The following is a 27,911-nucleotide window of genomic DNA, read 5'->3' as shown; positions in this document are numbered from 1 at the left end:
GATGAAAAAACATTCAACTGCGCAAAGGTGAGTGGCAGGTCAAATTACTGGTCAGAACATTAAAAAAACAGAGAATTACTAAAAGGGTAATCAAGAGAAATAAATTGGAGATTGCGCGAAAGCTAGCTAGAAATATAAAAATGGACAGCAAAGATTTCAACAGGTATTTAAAAAGAAAAAGGGTAAATAAAGTGAGTGGTGGTCCTCTAGAGAATGACAATGATAGCTGTAAGCCAAGAGGTGGAAGGGAGAGGGAAACTTAAGAAATTGCAATCACGAGGGAAGCGGTACTGAGCAAACTGATGGAGCTATGGGCTAGCAAGTCTCTGAGTCCTGATGGACTTCATCCCAGTGTCTTAAAAAAAGTGGCTAATGAAGTAATAAATATGTTAATTTTCCAAATCCAATAGATTCTGGAAGGGTTCCTTCAGATTGGAATTAAATATAACCCCCTCTATTCAAGAAGGGAGTGAGACAGTAAAGAGGAAACTATGGAGCAATTAGCTTGATGTCTGTCATGGGGAAGGTGGTAGAATCAATCGTTAAGGAGGTTATAGATGAGTACTCAGTGGTGAGTCGAGAACTAGGGGGCACTGTTTTGAAATTAAGGGTTTCTCTTTTAGGACAGAGATGAGTTTTTCTCTGAGGATTGTGCGACTTAGGAACTCTGCCTCAGAAAGACGTGGAGGCAGAGCCATTGCATATTTTTAAGGCGGAGCAAGAGCTAGATAGATTCTTGTAGAATCAATGGCTATCGGGAGTTGATGGGAATGTGGACTTCAAATCACAATGTTGCTGGATGGGTATTTGACAATAATAATACTGTTGAATGAAAAAGGGAAGGTGGTTAAATTCTCCCTAGTTGCAAATGTAAGAAGTCTTACAATACCAGGTTAAAGTCCAACAGGTTTGTTTCGAATCATTAGCTTTCGGAGCAAGCTCACCTGGTGAAGGTGCTGTAAGACTTTTTATTGTGCCCACCCTAGTCCAATGCCGGCATCTCCATATCATTGTTGCAAATGGTCATTGCTGGTACTTGCGTGACACAAATGTTATTGCCACTTGTCAGCTCAAGCCTGAGTGTTGGCAGGACATGCTGCATATAGAGCTAGGATTGGGGCTGAAAATTATATCATCAGCAACCATCCCCACTTTTTACAGAACAAAGGCCATTTATGAAGCAAAAATGATAATTGGACCTAGAACACTGCCCTGAAAAAATCCTGCTGCGATGTCCTAAGGCTGAGATGTTGGGCCTCCAACAATAACAACCACCTGTCAATCTTTATGCTAGGTATGACTCCAACCAGTGGAGAGTATTTCTTTTGCTACCCCTTGACTTCAGTTTTGATAGGGCTTTGATGGATCTCTCTGTCTACTCTGAACCCTGGATGTCCGTTATCCCTTCTCAGTTCCCAAATAACAGAGGTCAAGTCTGTGCTTTTTGGCAAAGTCCACTTGTACTTTATTTGTCAGCTGTGCCACTGGTAAACTTATTTTCAACACAAAATTTAGAAGGTTTCCAACTAACCCTGCAGCAAGCTAGTCAGATTGCTTGTCTTTAGCGAATAAAGTAGTTGAGTTTTCATTCAGTTACAGATCGTAGTAATTCTTCAAATCATAATACACAGAATAAAATAACTAAGTAATTTAAACAAAAGAAAGATGGCAATTAGCAAAAGCAAGCAGCAAAGGAAATAGGTTTCAGAAATATAGATGGGGTGATACCGGGATGAGTTTTTCCATCCCGGTAAGTGATTCTTAAGGAGATTATTATCTTAAGGTCAAGCCTTCTTTTTACTTCTGATTGGCTTTAACTAATTTATAATTTATTCAATTCGGCCAAAATGTCTGTCCATCAATTTAAAAGATAAATGTATTGCTGCAAATTTCCCATTCCATCGCTTGCCAATTTTCCAAATTATCCACACCTGCATCTAACATTAATTAGAGAAACACAGTCTTCGTTAAGACATTATCACCCTAGACTGGCTGTTACCATAGAAATGGGACTACTCGATCTTGTACAGCAGCACCAGTTCTTACCTTACAAAGGGGCCTTTTAGCTAGTTGACGTCACTGACCTTGAAGCCTCAAGCAACTTGCAGATGTGAAATTAAAGTGTATGATCTGGATTAACCTTAGTGGATTCCCAGCTATTGTTGCTTAATATGATTATAGTTAATTATTCTTAATGAGTTCTCATTTAACCCTTTTACCTCTATTATCATCTTCCCTTACTCTCATGGTTATAGCTGACTGGGAAAGTCAATTTCTGTTAGGCTTCTTGATGCTATATGGTCAAATGTTGTTATGATACCAAGGGCCAGTCGTTCTCCCTTCACTTCGGGAATTCAGCTATTTTGTGCATGTTTGGACCAAGCTGTAACAAGATCTGGAGTCGAGTGATCCTGGCGGAACCCAAACTAATAACTGGTGAGCAGGTTATTGTTAAGTGTCATGACCATTGGCTTGGACAGCATTCAGTATATAGTTTTCTGGAACTGCCATTTATTTAAATAGCCGATGTTAACTGGGCTGTTAAATTGGTTTCTGAACATCAGGTTAAATTTGCAATTTCTGCCACAAGAGTCAGCAAAATTCATAATTGAATACCCATGAGTGGGAGGCATCCCCTTGAATGGACATACCCAGATGGAACTTATTTATGGAATTTTCACCTGCTATTCTCTGTGATTTACGCAAAACTCAAATTTCATTGTCTTCCAGACTTCATGTCTCCAAGTTTGATTTTTAACAAAGGAGATTTCTTTTTGATATTTATAGGTGGGATCTGAGCTTCATTGGCTAAGCCAGCATTTATTACCCATCCCTAATTGCCCTTGAGAAGATAGTACCTTCTTGAATCGCTGCAGTCCATGTGTAGGTACACCCACAGTGTTAGGGAGGCAATTCCAGAATGTTGACCCAGCAACAGTGAAGAAATGGCAGACAGGGCAGGTTTAGCTCAGTGGGCTAGACAGCTAGTTTGTAATGCAGATCCAGGCCAGCTGCGCGCGCGTTCAATTTCCGTACTGGCTTACCCGAACATGCGCTGGAATATGGCATCTAGGGGCTTTTCACAGTAACTTCATACTTCTGACAATAAAAGATTATTATTATATGTTTCCTAGCCAGCATGGTGAGTGGCTTGGAGGGGAACTTTCATGTGGTGGTGTTCCCATGTGTCTGCTGCCCTTGACCTTCTAGATCGTAGCAGTTGTGGATTTGTTAGATGCTGTTTAAGCTGCCTTGGTGAGTTCCTGTCGTGCAATGTGCAGATGGTACACACTGCTTCCACTCTTTGTCGGTGGTGGAGGGAGTGAACATTTGTGTAAGGGCTGTTTTATCCTGGACCATTTGGAGCTTCTGGAGTGCTGCTGGAGCTGCACTTGTCCAGACAAATGGAGAGTATTCTGTCACACTCCTGACCTCTGACTTGTAGATGGTGGACAGGCTTTGAGGAGTCAAGAGGTGAGTTTTTCCCCGCAGGATGCATTGCCTCTTGGCATGTGAGAGTACCTTTAAGAAATGGATGTTTAAGCAATGTACTTTTAAGAAATGGAGCTTATCATATTACTGAAGTGATGTCAGAGAGTGGGGGGAGCTGAGCTCACTTCTGCTTTTTTGAGTTTCAGTTTGAGAAGGTAGCTGGGAGGGTCTGTGTGTTTTGCCGAGAGCTGCAGGAAGAAACACCGAGCTGGTCTGTTGATGTCTTCAATCCAAGGACTATAAATATATTTAATGTAACCTGGTGTGTTCTTATTTTTGAAGGTTTGAAGTCTTTTGGATGTTTAAAGGAACAGTTTGAAGTATTATTTAGTGTTGTAGTCTTTTGGGGTTATCTTTGAAGTAATGGGTGTTAAGATATTCAATATTTGCTTTTAAAAGGTTAACTTGAGTTCATAGAATAAACATTGTTTTGTTTAAAAAACCCATTTGTCCATCTCTGCTGTATCACACCTGGAGAGTACGCTGTGTGCTTCCCACACCACAATCTATTAAAAGTTGTGGGTCGGTTGAACTCCATGAAACACTTTGGGGTTCTGTAAACCCGGAGCCATAACAATTGGGGGCTCGAGAGGGATACAAGTCTATCGATTGGATTGGCTTAACGAACTTGAAGACAGTGAGGGGTGAGCATATTGTGGTTGCTTTTCAGGTGTGGTATTTTAGTTTAAATGGGGAGTGTGTTGTGGACAATGGCTCTTTCAGAGGCTCAGGAGTTTTTGGGGGTGGACACGGTAACACGCAATACCTTACGGACAGAGACTAAAAGCAGACTGTTAAATTTGGCAAAAGCATTGCAGTTAACATTGTCTGGCAAAATGCGAAAAGATGAGGTACTTACAACGGTAGCTGAGCATTTACATTTGCCTGAGATACATTCTGACTCATTAGAAATGGCAAAGCTCCAGTTGCAGATTAAGCAATTTGAACATGAAAAAGAATTGAAGCAGCTTGAATATGCAATGAGAGAAAAAGAAAAGGAGAGAGAAGAAAGAAACAAAGAAAGAGATAGAGATAGGGAGGAAAAAGAAAAGGAGAGAGAAGAAAGAAATAAAGAAAGAGATAGAGAGAGAGAGGAAAGGGAAAAAGAGAGAGAGTTTCAACTTCATAAAATGGCTATGAAACATTAAAATCTTTTAAAATTGGCAGACGCAAAGGGAAACATACAGTTGGATGAGATTGGTGAGACAGCGTCATAGTCGAAGACTTGGTGGGGATCTATTTAAATATGTCCAAGCATTGTCAAGGTTTGACGAGAAAGACGTAGAAGCCTTTTTCATTTCATTTGAGAAGGTAGCTAAACAAATGAAATGGCCACAGGACATATGGGTATAACTGATTCAAACAAAGCTGGTAGGTAGAGATAGTGAAGTGTTTGCATCACTACCGGAGGAGGTATTGTTGCTACCTTTTGCCTTAGTTTAATTGCTCTGTTTTATCACCTTTGCTCTTGAGTTGCCAGGAATCTTTCTGATACCGCCACGTGGTTCAAGTCTGAGTAATGATCAATAATCCAATACACCGCTTAGTAAGATTTAAATCAAAGCACATTTATTATACACCGTAATCACTACTCATGCATAAATTCTACGTCTAAGCTACTTCTACGACTAACAGGCCAATACTTAACTCGGAACTGGCCCACCAGGTCAGGGAAACAAATGGTCTTTCGTTCGGGTTCTAAGCCTGCGGGATTCGAAGTTGGTACAGATTGGTAGCTAGGAGCGCCTATCTCGTAGCGAGCGTTGAAGTAAGACTTACTCTATTTCAGCGATGGCTGGACCGGTCACTGTCAAGGGTTGGTTCGCGTTGCTGAGTGATCCGGTAAGAAGAACGATTTGAACTTGGACTCTATTCTTATAGTCCCCAGGGGCTTCCCGCCTTTCGGGGCGGACCCTGTACCTGGTTCCAACTGATTGGACTTTGTCCCAATCACTTGGTTCGATTTTCTCCAATGCTGGAGCGGTTCCTGATCGATGGGCGGTCTTGAGGTCGTCGTTCACCTCCTTTTGTGTAGGCTTCTGCTGGCGCCACGGAGTCTGGTTTGGCTTTATGTTTCTAAATGTTGCTCATTGTTCCCGGGGATTGCTCATTAATATGCAGACGGCTGGTGTTTTGTTATGCTGATGGTTGCCGGTTTCGATCTTGTCTGGCCTTTCCAGAGGTAAATACACACTCAACCCGCAGCTGCTTGTTTGTGTCCTGTTGGCTGACTTTCCCATCAGCCTTTGCCGTTCGCCATTTTAAATCGGGAGTTAGCCATTCTAAATCGGGAGTTAGTCATTTTAACTGGCTACAGTATTTGGAACGTATGAGGAGGTGAAAAAAATCCATCTTAGGTGCATATGAGCTAGTGCCTGAAGCTTACAGACAAAGGTTTAGAAATTTAAGGAAAGAATTTGGTCAAACATACATGGAGTTTGAAAGGCTCAAACAGAGTAATTTTGATAGGTTGTAAGGGTTTTGAAAGTAGACCAAACATGTATGAAGCTCTCAGAGAAATTATACTTTTGGAGGAGTTTAAAAATTCAATACCTGATGTAATGAGAACTCATGTGGAAGAGCAGAGGGTTAAAACTGCGAGATTAGCAGCAGAAATGGCAAATGATTATGAATTAGTTCATAAATCAAGGCTTGGTTTCCGACATCAGTTTCAGCCGGTGAGGGATAGAAACTGGGGACATGAGAAATACTCAAGTGGTAAAGGTAAAGGTGATCTGATGGGAGATAATAAAGAGAGTATACCTCAGATTATGAAAGAAATCCAGGAGGGTGGAAGAGAAATTAAAAGTTTCAAAATGTTTTCACTGTAATAAACTGGGCTATGTAAAGTCACAGTGTTGGTGGTTGAAGAAAAGCACTGGGAAGGCTGGTGTGGTAAAACAGGATAGGACAGTGGGGTTTGTTCGAGTGGTAAAGGAAAGCCCAAGGGAAGCAAAGGAGGTGCAAACGATTGTAGAGCCTGTTCAAGAAATAATTGATAAGAAGGTGGCAGATGTCTTTAAAGAATTTACTTGTGTGGGTAAAGTTTACTCGTGTATCAGGAGGAGCAGGTAAAGACACAATTGTAAGAAATACAGGAGCTAGTCAATCTTTAATGGTAAGAGATGAGGAATTATGTAGTTTGGGAAGAATATTGCCAGAAAAGGTGGTAAATATGTGGAATTCAGGGTGAGAGGAGTAGCATTCCATTATATAAGGCAAGGTTGGAAAGTCCGGTGAAGACTGGTGAAGTGGTAGTAGGCGTAATAGAGTAACTATCTTGTCCAGGAATACAGTTTATTTTGGGTAATGATGTAGCTGGATCGCAAGTGGGAGTGATGCCTCCTGTGGTTGATAAGCCAGTGGAAAATCAGACAACTGAAGTATTGAAGGACAAATATCCTGGGATTTTTCCGGATTGTGTAGTAACAAGGTCGCAAAGTCACAGGTTAAGACAAGAGGAGTAATCAAAGAGTGAACGTGAAGTTGAAGTGCAAGTATCAGAAACTATTTTCGATCAGATAGTTGAAAAAGAACAAGAACAGGTGGAGGATGAGGCGGATATTTTTAGTTCAGGAAAATTGGCGGAGTTACAACAGAAAGATATAGAAATAAAATGGATGTATCAGAAAGCATACACGGAAGAGGAATCTGAGTGTTATTACCGTAAAAGTGATGTCTTGATGAGAAAATGGAGACCTGTACATATGCAGGCGGATAAAAAGTGGGCAGAAGTTCATCAAGTAGTATTGCCGGTAGGGTATAGAAAGGAGGTGTTGCAAGTGGCACATGAGGTACCAGTGGGAGGTCATTTGGGGATAAGGAAAACTCAAGCTAAAATCCAGAAACATTTTTATTGACCTGGACTACATAAAGATGTAGTTACATTTTGTCAATCATGTCACATATGCCAAGTGATAGCAAAACCTCAAGCAGTGGTAAAACCAGCGCCTTTAATACCCATTCCAGCATTTGAAGAACCTTTTACGAGGGTCCTAATTGATTGATTCCTAAAACAAAATGTGGGAATGGATGTCTACTAGGTTTCCAGAGGCCATTCCAGTACATAATATTACAGCTAAAAAGATTGTACAGGAGTTACTTAAATTCTTTACTAGATATAGATTACCCACAGAAATTCAATCGGATCAAGGATCAAATTTTACCTCAAAGTTATTCAAAGAAGTTATGGATAGTTTAGGAATAAAACAATTTAAATCAACTGTGTACCATCCAGAATCGCAGGGAGCGTTAGAAAGGTGGCATCAGACATTAAAGACAATGTTGAGGGCTCATTGTCAAGATTATCCAGAGGATTGGGATAAAGGAATTCCATTCGGACTGTTTGCAATTAGGGATGCACCTAATGAGTCAACCAAATTTAGTTCTTTTGAGCTAATTTTTGGTCATGAGGTAAAAGGTCCACTTAAATTGATTAAAGAAAAATTGGTGGGTGAGAAATCGGAAGTTACACTATTGGATTACGTGTCAAATTTTAGGGAACGATTAAATAGAGCAGGTGAATTGGCGAGACAACATTTGAAAGTTGCACTAACTGTGATGAAACGGGTAGCGGACAAGAAATCCAAAGTTCGTAGTTTTGCCAGTGGCGATAAAGTTTTAATGTTGTTACCAGTGGTAGGTGAGCCTTTAAAAGCTAGGTTTTGTGGACCTTATCAGATTGAAAGGAAATTAAGTGAGGTGAATTATGTGGTAAAAACACCAGATAGTAGGAAGACTCACCGAGTGTGTCATGTGAATATGCTTAAAAGGTACTTTGAAAGGGAAGGAGAGAAAAAGGAGGTTTTAATGATTCTAACTCAGTGATGAACCAAATCCTGAAGACTGTGAATTTGACATACCTCAAATTAAATTGGAGAATGAGGATGTTCTTAAAAATTGGGATAAATTGTTGAGTTATCTTCCAGAGGAAAAATGAACTGACCTGAAAGAGTTATTGATATCACATGGGCAAGTTTGTAGAGATAAATTGGGAAGTACTAAAATGTCTATACATGATGTAGATGTGGGAAATGCTGTTCCTATCAAACAACATCCAAATAGACTTAATCCTTTAAAATTGGCACAGGTTAACATGAGATTGAGAGTATGCTTAAAAATGGCATAATTGAAGTGGGTTGCAGCCAATAGAGCTCACCCATAGTGATAGTACCTAAACCAGACGGTACCCAACGGTTGTGTGTGACTATAGAAAGGAGAATGCAGTTACAAGAACGGACTCTTATCCTATCCCATGTTTGGAGGATTGCATTGAGAAAGTGGGACAATCCGCTTTTATTTCTAAATTGGATTTACTTAAAGGTTACTGGCAGGTACCTTTATCCGAAAGGGCGAAGGAGATTTCAGCTTTTGTGACTCCAGATGGTATATTCCAATTCAAAGTTATGCCATTTGGTATAAAAAACGCCCCAGCCACATTTCAACGGTTAACAAATACAGTGGTTTCAGGATTACCCAATTGTGCGGTATATATCGACGATCTGGTAGTTTTCAGCCAGACATGGAAAGAACATTTAAACATCTTATGGAGTTATTCAGTCGAATTCAGGAGGCAGGTTTGGTGATAAACCTGGCCAAAAGTGAATTTGGAAAAGCCAAAGTCACTTTCCTTGGCCATACAATCGGACAGGGTTGAATGGCCACACGGGGTGTGAAATCGAAAGTTACCCTCAAGATACCATCGAAAGATACCCTCAAGACGAAGGGAAATAATGCTATTTCTTGGCATGAGTGGATTTGATCGAACCCTTGTGCAAAAGATTTGTAGCGTGGTTGCTCCACTGATGGACTTGCTGATGAAACATCAAAGATTTCAATGGACAGCGGACTTTCAATAGGCATTTGACTGCCTGAAAGCTGTGGTAACCGATGCTCCTGTATTGGAGAATTGCAAGGGACTCTGTGATCAGATTGAACTGAAGTATCTAACTTTAAAGAGAAATGCCGAGGCGTAGAGAAATGGATGGATCGTGCAGAGACCTTCTTGTTCAAAGAGACTGTCAATCGAGAAGGATTTCGGTTGGAGGAAGAAGAACGGGAAAAAAAATGGACTATATTATTATACCTGTTTGCGTGTATTGTTTTTTTTTTTTGAACCGGTAAAGTGTTTTTACTGTGTGCATTTCTTAATTGATGCTGCAAAGGTGAAAAATGAAACCACCTTGAAGTTGATGGGGTTTTTTTTCATGGGGGGAGGTGTCATGTGAGAGTACCTTTAAGAAATGGATATTCCTGAAGTGATGTCAGAGGGTGGGGCGGGGGGGGGGGGGGGGGAGCTGAGCTCACTTCTGCTTTTTTGAGTTTCAGTTTGAGAAGGCAGCTAGAATAGTCTGTGTGTTTTGCTGAGAGCTGCAGGAAGAAACACAGAGCTGGTCTGTTGATGTCTGCAATCCAAGGACTATAAATATATTGAATGTAACCTGCTGTGTTCTAATTTTTAAAGTTTTGAAGCCTTTTGGATGTTTAAAGGAACAGTTTGAAGGATTATTTAGTGTTGTAGTCTTTTGGGGTTATCTTTGAAGTAATGAACCACCACAACCATTTTCATTTGTGATGTGGAGATCTTCATTTGTGCCAGGTATGACTCCCAACGAGCAGAAGGTGTTCCCAATTCCCATTGACTTCAGTTTTGTTCGAGCTCCCTGATGCAATGCTGTATTGATGTCAAGGGCAATGCTGCTCTTGACATCAAGACAGCATTGCAGCCTCACAGGTTCAATTCCAGCCTTGGGTGACTGCCTGTGTGTAGTTTGCATGTTCTCCCCGTGTCTACGTGGCTTTCCTCCCAGTCCAAAACTGTGCACGTTAGGTGGATTGGCCATGGTAAAAATGCCCCTTCGTGTCCAAATATGTGCAGGTTAGGTAGAGTTATGGCGATAGGGCAGGGGAGTGGGCCTAGGTTTCTTTCAGAGGGTCGGGCAGATCCGATAGGCCGAATGGCCTCCTTCTGCCTGTAGGGATTCTATGTGAAAGTCATTCTCACCTCACCTCTGGAATTCAATTGTTTTGCTTGAAGGCTGTAATGAGGTCATGAACTGAGTGATCCTGTGGAAACCAAATTGAGCATCAGTGAGACGATTATTGCTGAGCAAGTTCTGCTTGATAAAACTGTTGATCACTTCCATCACTTTAGTGATGATCAGAGCAGCCCGATGAGGGGCATAATTGGTCAGGTTGGATTTGTCCTGCCTTTTGCATCCAGTTCATAAGTGGGCAATTTTCCACATTCTTTTTTAAAATTAATTTTTCGAGATGTGGGTTTCACTGGCTAGGACAGCATTTGTTGCCACCCGTAATTGCCCTCGAGAAAGTGGTGGTGAGCTGCCTTCTTGAACCACTGCAGTCCATGCGGTGTAAGTACACCCGCAGTGCTATTATGGAGCAAGTACTAGGACTTTGACCCAGCGACAGTGAAGGAATGGCGATATATGTCCAAGTCAGGATGGTGATTAACTTGGAGGGGAGTTTCCAGGTGGTGGTGTTCCCATATATCTGCTGGTCTTGTCCTCCTAGATGGTCATGGTCGTGGGTTTGGAATGTGCTGCCAATAATAAGCCTTGTGAGTTTCTACAGTTCCATCTTGTATATTCTATGTACTGCGGCTAATGTGCGGCAGTGATGGAGGGTGTGAATGTTTGTGGAAGGGGTGCAATCAAGTGGGCTGCTTTGTCCTGGATGGTGTTGAGCTTTTGTTACACTCATCCAGGCACTCTTGACTTGTGCCTTGTAGGTGGTGGACAGGCTTTGGGGAGTCTGGAGATGAGTTACTCACCCCAGAATTCCTGGCCTCTCTCCTGCTCTTGTAGCCACAGTATTTCCAGGTAGATGATGTGTTGCAGCTGTGCTGGAATCATTTGGCTAGGAGCATTGCAAGCTCTGGGGAGCCCGTCTTCAGAAGTAATGCAGAAATAGCATCAAGATCCATAGCCTTTGCAGAATCCAGTACCTTCAACCGTTTCTCAATATCACATGAGGCGAATTGAATTAGCTGAAGACTGGCATCTGTGGTGCTGGGGACCTCCGTAGGAGGCTGCTAAAGTCAATATTTTCCCGCTTCTGTAGTTGAAAGATTCAACACGCTCGTTAAGACAAAATAACAAGCTTTATTTTCAAAACGACTGCATGCAGTACTGGCTGAAACTTGAAGTCAGAGAGCAGTCAACAAAACTGCTGAGTCTTTCGCAAGTTCCGCGCTTTCGCAGAGAATTAGCTCAATATTTATACATTATCATTATCAAGATTGTGTGACAACAGTATAGTCAGGAATTTGAACGGAAATACAAACGGAAGCATAGAACAGACCTTTTTTGGTCACATCATTCATACCATTATCTTGTCCTTGGAGGGAACATTGAAAGGTCGGAATAGAATTATTTCTTCCTGAACTTATCTTGTTTAATTCCTACGGCCCTGGGTTATGACGAGTTAGTTTTATCAGGAGTTGATGAGGTTCGGTGTTTTGGAATGGCTCGACCTTCGCTGATCTTTTCAGACTTCAAGTTATGCAAAGTTGGCCTTATCAGTCTTACAGTCTGAAATGGTTAGGGCAGTATTTCTTACAGGGGTCTGATGAACTGTGAGCATTCTTTCCATGGGCCTGGTGAGCTGGAATGAGTAGTTTCAGCCTTTCTTACATTGTATCAAACATTTTGACCAGCCTTCCCATTGACCAGTTTTCCCATCATGCCATTACTTAATTTGTACCATATCACAAGGCAGAGATCATCCACTCGGCACTTGAGCTGAAAGTTGTTGTGAATGCTACAGCCTTTTCTTTTGCACTGTTGTGCTGGGCTCCTACATCATTGAGGATATTTGTGGAGTCTCCTCCTCCAGTGAGTTTTTAAATTGTCCATCACCATTCATGACTGAAACAAAAACAGAAAATACTGGACAGTCTCAGCAGGTCTGACTGCATCTGTGGAGAAAAGGGAGCCAGCTTTTTGAGCCTGGATGACTCTTTGTCAAAGCTAGCTGTCAGATCTGCTGAGATTGTCCAGTATTTTCTGCTTTTGTTTCAGATTCCAGCATCCGCAGTAATTTGCTTTTACCATTCATGACTGGACGTGGCAGGGCTACAGAGTTTAGATCTGATCCGTTGGTTGTGGGGTCCCTTAGCTCTATCTGTTACTCGCTGCTTATGTAGTTTGGCATGTACGTAGTCCTGTGTTGTAACTTCACCAGGTTGACCCTTCATTTTTACTCCTGGTGTTACACCTGACAGGCCCTCCTGCACTCTTCATTGAATCCGGGTTGATTTCCTGGCTTGCTGGTAATGGTAGAATTGGATCTGTGACAGCCTTGATTCACGACCCCGACTATTGAAACAACCTAGATTACTTTTTCAGAGCAAACCACCTTCTTCGACAGTAAAGGAAAATTAAGGGTTTCCGATAACTCTGGTCCTTGTCCATGTCACTTCATAGTGCTGTCAGCGACACCTTCCATCACTTTGCTGATGATTGACAGTATAATGATGGGGTGGCAACTGGCTGAATTGGATTTGTCCTTTTTGTGGATGTGAGGAATGTCGGACCAGCCATGATCCAATTGAATGGCGGAGCATGCTTGAGCGGCCGAACGGCCTACTCCTGTTCCTATTTCTTCTGGTCTTATGATATACCTGGACAATTTTCCACATTGCTGATTGGTGTCTGTGTTGGAACAACGTGGCTAGGGACACAGCATTCCAGCTAAGTTGCTGTTGGGGCCCAAAGCATTTACCGTGTGCACTGCACTCAGCCATTTCTTGACGTCATGTGGAATGAATTGAATTGCTGAAGGTTGGCATCTGAATGCTAGCGAAGTTCAGGAAGAGGATTGCCCACTTGGCTTTTCTGGCTGAAGATGGTTGTAAATGCTTCAGCCTGGTCCTTTGAACTGACATACTGGAGTTCACCATCATTACTGGTGCGGATAATTATGGTGCCTTCTCCTGTTTGTTTTTAATGGTCCACAACCATTAACATATGGATGTGGCGGGATTGCAACGCTTTGGCATGGCCTGTTGTTGTGGGATTGTTTATCTCTGTCTCACGCATGTTGCATCCTCTGTTTAGAGTTAATGTACTGTGTGTCTGTTGGCGTTCTGTTAAACTGTCAGAAAGACTGTCTGGTAGGTGATTTTACTCTGGAATCAGTACTTTTAAGATTAACCAGGGGACAGCCAATAGGTGTTGGCAGCAAGTACAAAAGACCTTTCAGGGAGCAATATCAGGAACTATATCTGCTGTTCAAATCCCTAACTAAAGCTTTTGACAACGTGTGTCAACTTGGTCTATGACACACATTTTCCAAGCTTGGATATCTGCACAAGTTTGTCAAAATCCTGCGCCTGTTATATAATGGCATGGTTGCATGTGTTTGTGCCTGTGGCATCCAATACCTTTGCAGTAACCATTGGTATAAAGCAAAGATGTGTTATGAATCTCTAAACTCTTTGCTGCAATGCTTAAAGAAGCCACCATGACATGCCTGCAGCATCAACATTAGGTTTCATTCATGGTAACTTTTGAGTCTTTCAAGATTGTGCCCTCTATCCAAGTAACAGAAGTAGTGATCAGAGAGGTTCTGTATGAAGCAACTGTGCCTAGCTACAACAAGGAAGACATCCAGACTAGGGCAAATAAATTCTCGAGTGCTGCCAAAATCCTTGGCCTCTGTGACGACTGGTGTTATTATATTTAATATGTTTGGGATCAACTTTGATATTCTGTGAAGCAGGCTTGAGTGTCTGTGTGTGAAAATAATTTAATTAAACTGAAGACAGCTTGGCTGCTAGTTTAGAACATCAAAGGAGTGTAGATGTTAAAGGCATGCTTTTGAAGTAAATATGGCCAAGTAAATTTTATATAAGTAAATAGGCAGTACGTAAAGAAATTGCATTCAGAGGTCATTAGGAGTTTGTTGTTTTCAGCTGCTGAATTTCACCAAAAAGTAAAAAAAGCTTTTATAGCTTACAATCGTTTCATAAACAAGGCAAGATTGTTCAATTTTATTTTACCCAAACGTTGGGGACAATAGGGACAGCGTGAAAAAATTTGATATTTTGGGAAAGTTAAGTTCAAAGTCTTCAGCACAAAGTAATCAAAGATGAAAGGCAAAAAGAGTATTTTCGGAGATATATTAAGCTGTTTGGGGCTATGTGATACCTCCTGAGCTGTGGCTCTATGTTTGGAAAAGAGCTGTGGAGAGGCATAGTTTAGCAGCCATTCCAGCCAAGCCAGAAAAGTGTCTGTTTTTCAAAAAGTAGAGTTTTGTTTTGGAGTTCTTTGATTTCCACAGCAGTGGGGCAGCGAATGAGAAGTCCTGTAATGTCCTTTCCTACAGTAACAGTGGTAATATTACTAGATTTTTATAGTTAAACGTCTCTAAAGGATTGTTTACTTGTGAGCCTAACCAAGTAGGGAATCTTTTCAGGGGGATGTTTTGGAAGACTAATTTTTTAACTGTGTAAATTTAATCTTGTGTGCTTAGGGTTTCTTCACCTTTGTCAATAAGTATTTTAATTTAATGTTTTAAATCCCAGAGTATCACTGAAATTTGTGGCTTTCGAATTCAGCAAACTTTTCTTCTTCTTGTCAGAATACAAAAAACAACATTTGTGACATAGGGGCCAAGTTTCCCTTTGGGATTTGGTTTGCGCAGCTGTTAACATTTGCTTGATCATAGCATCTCCAGATCAGTATCTCCGAGTCCAAGGCTTTCAGTCAACACCAGGTATAAGCCATGAAGCTGCAGACATAGCCAAATGACATCCATCTCAATGTTATAGAAATATTTTCACATCTTGGTGGTGTGCTTTCCAGGGATGTAACTACTGATGAAGATATCTTTTCACGCATCCAGGAAAAACATTCTGCCAATAGCTGACTCCATGATCATGTCTGGAAATAGTATGGCATTAAACTGAAGATGGAATTAAACTCAACCAAACCATTGTTCTTACTATTCTGCCCCTCTGGTACTATCCTGGGCCTGCTAAAGACACCGCATCAAAACAGGGGAACATTTCCATCAAAGACACCTGTGGTCCATCATGAAAATGCAATGGCAGGCCAAAATCACAAACAACAAGCTTTATCATGCTGGATTGTTTTGCATTAACAATTTTCTTTTTACGTTTTTGAGGAGAGCTCTTCGTGAACATTGATATATTTTATGTTGCCATAAAATTATTGCCATATTTTATGTTGCCATTAGGTTGAGAAAATATGTCAATGCTGTAAATGAGAAAGGCAAAATACTACAGATGCTAGAAATCTGAAATAAAATAATCTTGTCTTACCATGAGTTGCTATCTGCCAAATTAAATAATATATTTGAATAACTGAGAACATTGGGGGCGATTCTCCAAAATGGAGACCAAGTGTTTGCACCGTCGTGAACGCCGTTGCATTTCATGACGGCGCGAAACGGGCACAGGGATGACCAATTCTGTCCACCACGGGGGGCCAGCACGGCGCTGGAGCGGTTCATGCCGCTCCAGCCTCCCTTCCCGGTGCCAAATGGGCGCCACGCCAACCCGAGCATGCGCAGTTGGGCCGCGCCAACCTGTGCATGCACGGGGGACTTCTTCAGCGCGCCGGCCCCGACTCAACATGGCGTTGGTGTTCAGGGGCCGGCCGCACAACAAAGTAGGCCCGGGGGCCAGACCCCATCGGGGACACCCCCCCCCCCCCCCCCCCCCCCCCCCCCCGGGTGAAGGAGTGCTTTTCCCCGCCTCACAGGCCGCCCCCCCGACCCTTCGTGCAGAGTTCCCGCCGGCAGCGACCAGGGGTGAACAGCGCCGGCGGGACTCTGTCGTATCCGCATGGCCGCTCGGCCCATCCGGGCTGGAGAACCAGCGGTCCCGCCGATTACAGCAGCCCGCGGCCTGCACCGCATCAAATGCGCCGGCGCAAATGGTGCCGATTCTCCGCACCTCGGAGAATCGCACGCCGGCGTCGTGGCGCGGTTGTGGCGATTCTCCGGCCTGGCGCGGGGGCTCGGAGAATCGCCCCCATAATTATGGTGCACAGCAATGAGTCAAGAGATAGCATCTGTGCGCGAGGTATTTTTTCACTCATTGTATCCAGTGATTTGATGCTCCAATTCAACCAGCCTGAGACTGACTGGAAATAGGTGTAATTTCATTGCTTCAGGTGATTAACTTGTAAATGCCATGCAGAATCATGGAGCCACCAAATTTATGTTGAGTGGCACTCTAAATTGCCTCTTCTTCTGCCATGAGAGGTTGGTCTTGTCCAATCTGTTTACCTTGTGCAAAATACAAATGCTGTAAAGATGAGAAGTAATAGCCAATTTATTTCATTGGAAACAAAAAATTTAACATTTTGTTTCATTGTTTTAGTTTCTATGCTGTGAATTCAGCTTCGAGTCAGTCTGTTAATTTTTAATTGCTATTTAACTTCTATTTTCTTCCTCATTTCAGGATTGCTGTTTATGCAATTTGAGAGGTGGGGCACTAAAAGGCACCACGGACAATAGGTAAAGAGCAATTGTGTTTGAGAAGTAAATTCTAAGAGTACTTGACAGTTGTATTGATCTGCATGTTGTTAAGTCGGTGATAAATAAGTTGTTCGCTTGTCATTTTATTGTGCAACATCATAGTACATTGCACCTTCAGTAGTGGATAGACTCTACCTATTAGGCCATTTTTAGAGCTAAGACCATGGAAAGATGCATCTTGGCTGTATCTTGTGCCATTACTACAATGAGAACAATTTAAATGGATACCAGTACTTTTGTTCAGCAATATTTGCACTGCCGGTTCCATTTGATGATGGGCTGTCATTTTTACATACTAGCATTGAATGGTGTGACACAGAGTTACGATATAATTTACATAGCTGTAGTGTTTGTGAATAACTCGGAAGGTTTGGCAAACACATTTTTTTCATGAAAACACTCCATCATTGAGTCATACAGACCAGGAAGGTAATTTATGCAGTCTGTGTTCCGTTAATCTCTCGTCCGAGGCCATACCTGTCTCTATCACCCCTGTTGCTGATCTGATCTCTATCCAGTGACCTTACCTTGTTTGTGTGAAATCTGATCAAAAGTAAGCTGTTCCCCATTGAAATATAATGGGCTGGATTCTCCGGCCACGCCTGCCCGGCGACAGGAAATTCCCGTTCGAGGTCAATGAACCTTTACATGGTCCACATTCTGCCCGTGGCAATCCAGCCCAATGCAAAATTTTGAATTTCATTTATTGACTTTGCATAGAAATGGAAACCTGTGGGGTGAAATCATATTCCATAATATTTGTTGCCTGCTATTTTAATGGAAATATTTATTTTAAATAGGTTAGCTCCCTCATTAAAAGAACATGGGAACTTCATTCAAATTTCTGATAAAATTCTGCTTTTCTTTGAAAGTATATTGTGTTTAAGATGGTTATTCCAATAAAATCATAGAATTCCGCCCGTTGTGTTAATACTGACTCTCTTCAAGAGCCACTCACCTGGTCTCACTCCCCAATCTTCAGGATGTCTTTTACACCTAAATACTCCCTCACTTCTCCACTGAGATGCCAGGCTGGGAATAAATTAAATCTGTCACCAGAATGGGGGATGGGGCAGCCCTGGGGAAAGGATCTCTTGCCTAACTGGCTGTGAGTCAGTCACCCTACCCTGCAGCAGACACTAGTGGGGTAAATTTAGTCTTTTAAATTTAAATTAAACTGCCTTGTCCTAATTCTTCAGCCTTTGTGGCAATACATATAACAATTCAGTCTATGAAGTTGTAGACTGCAAATCAAATAAAAATCATTATTGTTATTTGATAATGAGAGGAGCAAAGGAGCAGGCAAAGGATATTCATTTCCTCAAGCATGTTTTGCTGATCAGCCTTCGATTCACCTTGGTTCCATAATCCTTAATACCCTTATCTTACAAAAATCTATCGGTTTCAGTCTTGAAATTTCCATTTCAGTTTGTTTTCCACTACTGTTGATGTGAGATTTCTATCTTGTATTGTATCTAATGTTAAAGCAAATTGTTGATGTTGAAGTGTATCCTGACAACACCCCTAAATGACCAAGTTCTAATTTGAGTGTTGTGCCCCCTTGATTGGACTCCCCAACAGAGGAAATAAACTCTCTGTATCTATTCTATCAAATCCATTAATCGTGTTAAACACCTCAGATCGCTCCTTAATATTCTATATTCAGCGGAATGCAAACTTTATTTCTGTAATCGTCCTTATAATTTCACTCTTTCAGCTCCAATATAATTCTAGTGAGTCTGCTGCACCCTCTCCATGTCCAATGTATCCTTCCTGAGGTGCAGCAAGCCTCCCAGGGAGAGTTTTATTAACCCCCACATCCACCACTCATCACTCCTCTCCATGTTCCAATTGAGAACAAAGAACAAAGAAATGTACAGCACAGGAACAGGCCCTTCGGCCCTCCAAGCCCGTGCCGACCATGCTGCCCGACTAAACTACAATCTTCTACACTTCCTGGGTCCGTATCCCTCTATTCCCATCCTATTCATATATTTGTCAAGATGCCCCTTAAATGTCCCTATCGTCCCTGCTTCCACAACCTCCTCCGGTAGCGAGTTCCAGGCACCCACTACCCTCTGCGTAAAAGACTTGCCTCGTACATCTACTCTAAACCTTGCCCCTCTCACCTTAAACCTATGCCCCCTAGTAATTGACCCCTCTACCCTGGGGAAAACCCTGAGAAGTCAGTACTGAAATTTCCAATCAGCATTAATGGATTTCGTACATACGGATCAAGAACAAATGTCCATATAAATTATTCAACTAATTTAAGGTTGCAAGGTAATTTGTTTCCAAATCCATTGCTTCTCTAATTTGATGCTTGCAATTGTCTGTTTAGGTGGGTCCATGTGATCTGTGCAATAGCTGTGCCAGAGGTGACGTTTTTGAATGTGCTGGAACGGAATCCAGTTGACGTCACTGGGATCCCAGAGCAGAGACAAAAGTTGGTAGGTGCTATGTGGATCATTATCAATTCTGTTAGATCACTGGTGTTCTTCCTGATTCATTGAGGTGACGGCAATAGAGGGAACATGTCAATCGTAAAAGAGAAAAGGATACTCGTACCTTTTATCCTATTATCTCTATGATCAAACTGTTTACTTTTGGTTGTTTTTTGCTGCAGATGTTTGTGTCTGTGAATGATTGCCTACCATTAAAGAAGAGGATTTCCAACTCTCCCCCCCACATTCTCCCACCCTGATGTGCTGATCCCATTCGGGGCAGTGCTGGAGGCAATACAATTGGGCTTGGTGTACTTAACAATAGCTAATGATCAGCAAGGATCATAAAGCAGAGAATCCTTATACTAGATAAAAACAAATTACTGCGGATGCTGGAATCTGAAACTAAAAAGAAAATGCTGGAAAATCTCAGCAGGTCTGGCAGCATCTGTAGGGAGAGAAAAGCACTTGACAAAGAGTCATTGGAATCGAAACGTTAGCTCTTTTCTCTCCCTACAGATGCTGCCAGACCTGCTGAGATTTTCCAGCATTTTCTCTTTCGAACCTTTTTACGAAGTGTTGACAGGATGAAATGCAACTCAATTGTGGCTTCCCCTATGGTTAAATATTCTAACTACATTAACTGCTGTGAACAATGGCAACTTAAGTCAATGCTTTTGGAAAGAAAAAGTGTTTTATTTTCTATGTGTTACTTCTTAAGCGAAGAGAAGAGCTGTTTCTTCTTTTGCATAATTGCAAAACTAGAAATATGTTTTGTTTTAAACAAAAAGACCACGCGTGCCCAACATAACTGGGTCCATTACTTTTCTGGTTCTAATCCAGTATTGATATATTTCTGTGTTCATAATGAGCATTTCTGATTATATACTTCGGTCACAACTTTTGGGGAGCTTTTATTGTTGCATGAATTCAATGTACCCCTTCTGGGGACAGTCTGCCAATAAGATAAAACCAGGCATTTGTCACTATTTGCCAGCTTTCCCAGGCCCAGGTATCACAGTCACCTGTCTCTATTTGCAGATTTCTTAGGGGTGTGTCGCTTTTTTGTAAAAAGTACCTAAATATCTGATTATTTACTGTGAATACAAAAGGGTAGTATCCCCCGTGAATGTATTATGATTTGCAAGAGGACCATACAGAGAAGCTTGAAAACGAATGCTATAAATTTGCACTATGTAATCATTTTAGCACTCAACTGGCAACTTTGATTTTGTGTAGCTTTTTACTGATATTAGCTTGAACTTCGCTTTGAATCAGTGTATGCTGACCCAATCATTGTTTACTTCATCCTTTTTCTAGAGGATAAGCAATTCCAAAAGTAAAAGTGAGCAACTTCCTTTGTAGTAACTTTGTAACTTTAATGTTTGTTACAGTTTGCTGCTTTTTTTCAGTTATCATATTTGTATATGCAGATGATGATATAAATGTTCAGATTTTGATTTTAGTGGTTCAAATATTCAGACTGGTCTGGTGTTTATTTTATGAAACATGGAGTTAAGTGAAAATCATTGCCTCAACGAGTTTGTCTACTGATATGCTGAACGATAAAGACCTAGAATGTCTCTGGTTGAATCCCCAGACTGGTAGGAATGAAACAGGACTGACCGCCCAGCATTAATGTAGGCACCGGAAATGTAATAGCCAATCCAGCCCTATTAACCCTGTAAAGTCCTCTTTACTAATAACTGGGGATTTGTGCCAAAACTAGGAGAACTGTCCCACAGACTAGTCAAGTAACAGTCTGACATAGTCATTCTCACCAAATCACATCTTACAATGTCCCACCATCACAAATCCTGGGCATGCCCTATCCCACTGGCATGACCGATCCAGCAGAGGAGGTGGCATTGTGTTATATAGTCGGGAGGATATTACCCTCTTAAGTCTTCAGCATTGACACCAGACCCCATGAAGTCTCAGGCAGCAAGTCAAGCCTGGGCAAGGTAACAATCTGCTAATTATAACTCCTCCCTGCCTCCCTCAACTGATGAATCCGTGCTCCTCCAAGTTGAATGCCAATTAGAAGAAGCACTGAGGGTGGAAAGGGCATAAAATGTTATCTGGGTGGGGATTTAATTGTTCCCCAAGAATGGTGTGGTAGCAGCAGACAGACCGAGCTGGCTGAGTGCGAAAGAACTTCGGTCTTTGACATGTTGACGTGACCAACAAGAGGGAAAACATATTTGACTCCATCCTCACATCTGTCCATGATTGTATTGGTAGGAGTAACCACCATGCTGTCATTCTGGAGACAAATTCCTGCCTACACATTGAGACGCCCTACATCGTGTATGCGTGGCACTACCACTATGCTAAATGGGATGAATTTTGGACAGATCTAACAACTCAAAATTGAGCACCATAAGGTGCTGTGAGCCATCAACAACAGCAGAATTGTATTCAATCACAATCTGTAATCTCATGGCCCAGCATACCTCTCACTCTACCATGATTACCAAGCCAAGTGATCAACTCTGGTTCAGTTAAGAGTGCAGAGGGGCATGCTAGGAGCAGCACCAGGCGCACCTAGAAATGAGATGTCGATCTGTAATGCAGGATTATAGCAGAAGCGGCATGCAATAGAGTTAAATTATTCCACAAGCAATGGATCAGATCTAAGCTTCACGATCCTGCCACATCCAGTCATGAATGATGATGGACAATTAAACTACTAATGGGAGGAAGAGGCTTTACAAATATCCCCATCCTCAATGATGGACGAGCCCAGCACAACAGTGCAAAAGGCAGCCATAAGTTCTGAGTGGGTGATCCATCTTGGCCTCCTGAAGTCGGCAGAATCACAGACGCCAATCTTCAGCCAATTTGATACACTCCACGTGATATCAAGAAATGATTGAAGACACTGGATACAGCAAAGGCTATGGGTCCAACGATCTGGCAATTGTACTGAAGACTGTGCTCCAGAACTTGCTGCGTCCCTAGCCAAGCTGTTCCAGTACAGCTACCATACTAGCATCTACGTGGCAATGTGGAAAATTGTCAAAGTATGCCCTATCCACAAAAAGCAGGACAAATCCAACCTGCCAATTACAGCCACATCAGCCTACTCCCGATCATCAGCAGATAGATGGAAGGGTTTATCGACAGTGCTATCCGTAGGTCCGAGGCTCTTGCTCAGCAATAACCTGCTCATTGATGCTCATTTTGGGTTCACCAGGGTCAATCGGCACCCAACCTCATTAGAATCTTGATCCAAACATAGAAGAGTTGAACTCCAGAGATGGGTGAGTCGGACTGTTCTTGACATCAAGGCAGCATTTGACCAAGTGTGGCACAAAGGAGCCCTTGCAAAACTGAGGTCAATAGAAATTGGGGGGTGGAGGAACTCTCCACTGGTTGGAGTCATACCTAGTAGACAGGAAGATGGTTGTGATGGAGGTCTGTCGTCTAGGCTTCAGGACACCACTGTACTGGTTCCTCAGAGTAGTGTGCTAGGCCCAAACATTTTCAGCTGTTTTGTCAATGACCTCCCCTCCAACATACGGTCAAAAGTGGAGATGTTTGCTGAAGACTGCACAATGTTCGGCATCATTTGCAACTCTTCAAATACTGAAGCAGTTCATGTCCATATGCAGCAAGGCCTGGGCAATATTCAGGCTTGGGCTGATAAAAGTAAAAGTAAAACTTGCCCTCACAAGTGCCAGGCAATGACCATCTCTAACAAGAGAGAATCTAACCATCTCCCTTTGACATTCACTGACACTAACATTGCTGAATCCCCTACTCTCAACATCCTGAGGGCTACCATTGACCAGAAACTAAACTGGATCAGCTATATAAATACTGTGGCTGCACATTAGGCAGCACCTTCCAAACCCAGACACATGGAAACACCGCTATATGGAAGCTCCCCTCCAGTTACTCATCATTTCTTCACTGTCACTGGGTCAACATCCTGGAACTTACACCCTAACAACACTATAGGTATACCTACACCACATGAACTGCAGCGGAGGGCAGCACGGTGGCGCAGTGGTAGCACTGCAGTCTCACGGCTCCGAGGTCCCAGGTTCGATCCCGGCTCTTGGTCACTGTCCGTGTGGAGTTTGCACATTCTCCCCGTGTTTGCATGGGTTTCGCCCCCACAACCCAAAGATGTGCAGGGTAGGTGGATTGGCCACGCTAAATTGCCCCTTAGTTGGAAAAATTGAAATCGGACCCCGCGGTACCCAGTTGATGCCAGGATCAGCAGCTGGAGCAGCGTGGCCGCTCCATCCAGTGCCATGCTGGCTCCCTATAGCGGCCAGAATTGCTGATCCTGAGGCCATGTTGACGCCGTCGAGAAATGCGACGGCGTTTCCGACGGCGACAACACTTAGTCTCAGGATCAGAGAATCCCGCCCCATATCTCTGTTCCTTCGCTCACCCTGGATCAAAATCTTGAAATTCCCTTCCAACAACACTGACTTGGAATATATTGCCGTTCCTTCACTGTTGCTGGGTCAACATTCTGGAATTCCCCGTTCCTCCCTAACAGCACTGTGGGTGTACCTACACCACATGGACTGCAGTGGTTGAAGAAGGCAACTCCCCACCACCTTCTCGAGCAATTAGGGATGGGCAATAAATGCAGCCAGATATCTCACTTCCAATCTACATCCAGCAGTCTTTGCTGGGTTTGGACAGGTTGTCAAATGAGGGCACAATGATTGTGACAGAACTACCACACAGCTGAGAATAGAGATCAAACCTCACTGGCCCATTACAGTGACTAGGAGATGGTGATGGAATGCAACGGATCCTGATGGACACAGAAAAGAACATATCACTTTCAGCTGATGGTGGCAGGAAAAACTGGCCAAACCAAAAAAAAACCCTGGATGACAGCTTAATTTACTTTAAGGTCAATATTCTCAATCAATTTAGAAAACAAGGGCACTTCAAATCCCTGCAAAGCGACCAAGTATTATGTTTGCATATACAAATTAGCCTCATTGTTATGCACAATGTATGTGTTCCTGAGACTAACTTTATTTACCAGAGGTGAAGTCTGAAAATTGATTTCTTATTTAATAGTCATTCAAAATCCATTTGGCCATGTTTCTGTGGCAACCGTCGATTAAGTCCCCTCCATTTTCTGCCTGTGAATTTGCTTCCAATTCACTTTGTAAATATGCAGAGAAATAATGGGGCCTAAATTCATGGTTTATGTAATGTGGAGATTTGACTTGATACTTTGTCAAATCAATACCATGAAAACTATTAATTGTTCAATTTCCATATTCAGCCTAGAAGCAGTACTTTCCTGAAGGTTAATTGTTGTACGTCTGATATGGCTTTGAGGCATGGCTCATGCAATGCTCAACAACATGTTTCCCCTATTGGCAGATATAATAAATTAACTGAAACCTACCAATATAGCCGTAATGGGATAACCAATGAATTGTTGTCCCTTTGTGGGCAAAAGGGAATTGTGTTAATATGGTAGGTATTTGAAGCTCTTTAACTTAAAGTGTTAGAATCTTGTTGCAATAATAGTCAATTCCCATTTGTCATTGTGCATTTTTATTATGTAATTTGTGCTCATTTGCAAAACTCAACATTACAGTTAAAGATGGAATCCTAACATAAAATGGAGGATGGTGAATACAAAATAGAGCAAAAAGGCATATATTAATAGAGGCATATTATGTCGCTCTCTGAACCACTTCATACATGGAAAATTATGTTGAAGTGCAGTGGCTGATGTTTCATAACCACATATAATAGCTGTTTGTGCACAGCAAGATCCCACAAATTGCAATGTTATTTATGCCCAATCCTATGTTCCCCAACACTTCCTGACCAGCCTCCCCTCCTCAACTGCCTTAAACCCTGCTGCCTGTATTCCACCCCACAGCAAGCTGTTAACCCATGAGCTGAATTGAAAATAGAGGAGCTTGGCCAGATAACTGCTTGGGTTTATAATCCTTCATTGTCCATTGTATGTGTGCCAGTAATAAAGTCTTTATTTTTCGTGCATCTGTAGTATGAATATTAACTCTAAATCACATTTGAAGTACCCCATGTGCCTGGTGTCTGTCATCTGGTGTTTGTCTCAAACCGATCCATAGAACAAGCACTGGCACTATTATACACCTAGGCCATTACTTCTCTTGGGGTCCAATGGCTTTATTTTAAACTGCTGCCCTCTCTCTTCCCGGCCCTCTGTGCTCCACTTGTCTCCTTTTTTGTGTCCGTTCACACTTTGCTCAGCTGTCCAGCTTGAAATCAGACCTCCCTGATCCAGCTGCATTCCAGATCAAATATTACCCATAGCGGTGTCATTGGAGAGCAACCTGTATTCCACATTAATTATAGTTGATTCAAACTTTGTATATCCATGTGGCCAAAGCTGAACAAAGACAGATCTGGCAGCATCTTTTCAGAGAAACAGAGTTAATCTTTAAGGTCAATGACCTTTAATATCATTGACCAAAAACATTTGCTGGATTTTCTGCTTGGGGAGGAGGCTGGAACTAGTTAGTTCTGGAGGATAATTTTATACGGTAAACAGCAGCCATCATCGGGCTTGCTGTTGCCTGGAGGAATGGAGCAGGCAGGAGATGGAGGGCCAGTTTCGCTGTCCCTTTTTACACAAGGTTTTTCATCAGCTGCCAAAATTAATACCGGCTCCCTAGTATGTTCCCAACAACTATGCACTATTGTTTGCTCTTTGCTCTTCCCATTAGTAGCCTTGAAAATTTGATTCTGGGCAGGATTCTCCTTTCCAGAGTCTAAGTGTTCCTGCCAGCGGAGAATCGGGACTGGTTTCCGCTAATGCTAGGAACGTCCCCTAGGTGCGAGTCACAGACCTTTTGCATTCAAATATATGCAGAGCGGCAAATGCGTCGGATTCTCATCGCTCCGCCTCAGGTCACCATTCTGAGCGGGCACCCCGATCCCAAAGTCCAAATGGCAGCCGCTCTCTCCCCCCCCCCCCCCCCCCCCCCCCCAGCCCTGCAGCACAAATCATATCGTAGAATCATAGAATTTACAGTGCAGAAGGAGGCCATTCGGACCATAGAGTCTGCACTGGAAAGAGCATCCTACCTAAGCCCACACTCCACCCTACCCCCACACCTCCACCCTATCTCCGTAACCCCACCTAACCTTTTTTGGACACTAAGGGCAATTTAGCATAGCCAATCCACCTAACCTGCACATCTTTGGACTGTGGGAGGAAACGGGAACACTCGGAGGAAACCCACGCAAACACGGGGAGAACGTGCAGACTCCGCACAGACAGTGACCCAAGCCGGGAATTGAACCTGGGACCCTGGAGCTGTGAAGCAACTGTGCTACCATGCTGCCCCCTCCGCTGACTCGGGAAGAACCCCCAACCTCACATCCTCCTCCACGGGAATAACGGGTGACACCACAATATGCGCGCATGAGGGTGACCCAACCGCCTTCAGTCCCTGCACCCGGGCACTGCCAACGGTGAGCTGCCCCCTGGTACCATAGCACTGACACCCTGGCAGTGATACCGTAGACTGGCATGATGCAGTACCTTTCACCAGCTTAATGGTTCGACATAGCTCAAGGGAATTTGTTTATTTATATTTCCCTTCACACTTTAATGCATCTCAAATACCCCCATTGATCCTAACCACAATGTTAAGAAACACTTTTTATGATTGACAGGTCCTGACCATTTCAACAGTGCTTTCTGTGGTTACAAAAGAGGAAGTCCACAACACCAGGAGTGCGCTTGGCAATACTTACACCAAAGTCCACCTGGTGGATTTCCCCTGTGGGGGGATGGATCAATATGCTTCCAGCATGTTAATTGCATGCTGATGCCTGCAAATCAGCACATTGCATGTTACTGTTGGCGTGGGGCGGGTAACCCGCTACGGTGGAGATCTGTGAATGGAGACTGGGGAAGGATCTGCTGCCCAGTGCCGTTCCTGTTTTCAGCTGAAGCTCCCGTTACATTCTCTGCCCGATCGGTATTCCTGATCGTAGCAGCTGAGAATGGAGAATCCCTGCCTGTGTGTCTCTCTCCAGCCTGTTAACGAGCTCTTCAATGAACATAAGACCATGTTAGTTGAAGGTGTGCAGTTGCCATCTTCCCCTCCCTAACCCCTGCCTTCACTTTTAATGTTCCACCACATCACTGAGGCATCAGTGGACTGACGAGCCATGCATGTGCACTATTTTCAGAGCACGCCTGAACCCAAATTCAGCCTCCCAGACGATTGAGAATTCTGAAACTCAGAAACTCTGTTTCTGTCTTTACCGAAGCTGCCTAGCTTGAGTTCAGGATTCCAGAAAACCTGCAATATTTAACTTGTTTTAATGAATTAGCCCTCTTGGTCCTGCTCTTAAAATCAGTAATTTTATTGCCAAACATGTGCAGGGAGATTCGATCAATTTTATCCTATTCCCTTTCGAGAGTTGAGATGATGAATCACCCAA

The 27,911-nt window shown here is 42.8% G+C and overlaps 1 protein-coding gene across 3 annotated transcripts in view; it reads left to right on the top strand.

Moving 5' to 3' along the window:
- The window catches only part of kdm4b (lysine (K)-specific demethylase 4B), a 1,116,292-nt gene that overhangs the window by 1,026,748 nt on the left and 61,633 nt on the right, over positions 1 to 27,911 (top strand). For all 3 annotated transcript variants that reach the window (XM_072482756.1, XM_072482755.1, XM_072482757.1), the window contains 2 exons: positions 16,946 to 17,001; positions 19,364 to 19,472. In XM_072482756.1, the coding sequence (XP_072338857.1) occupies positions 16,946 to 17,001; positions 19,364 to 19,472 (165 nt within the window). The remainder of the gene's footprint in view (positions 1 to 16,945; positions 17,002 to 19,363; positions 19,473 to 27,911) is intronic.

Source organism: Scyliorhinus torazame, chromosome 18 (genome assembly GCF_047496885.1).
Source record: "Scyliorhinus torazame isolate Kashiwa2021f chromosome 18, sScyTor2.1, whole genome shotgun sequence".
NCBI classification, from domain to species: Eukaryota; Metazoa; Chordata; class Chondrichthyes; order Carcharhiniformes; family Scyliorhinidae; genus Scyliorhinus; species Scyliorhinus torazame.
This window is presented reverse-complemented; position numbering and strand designations above follow the sequence as displayed.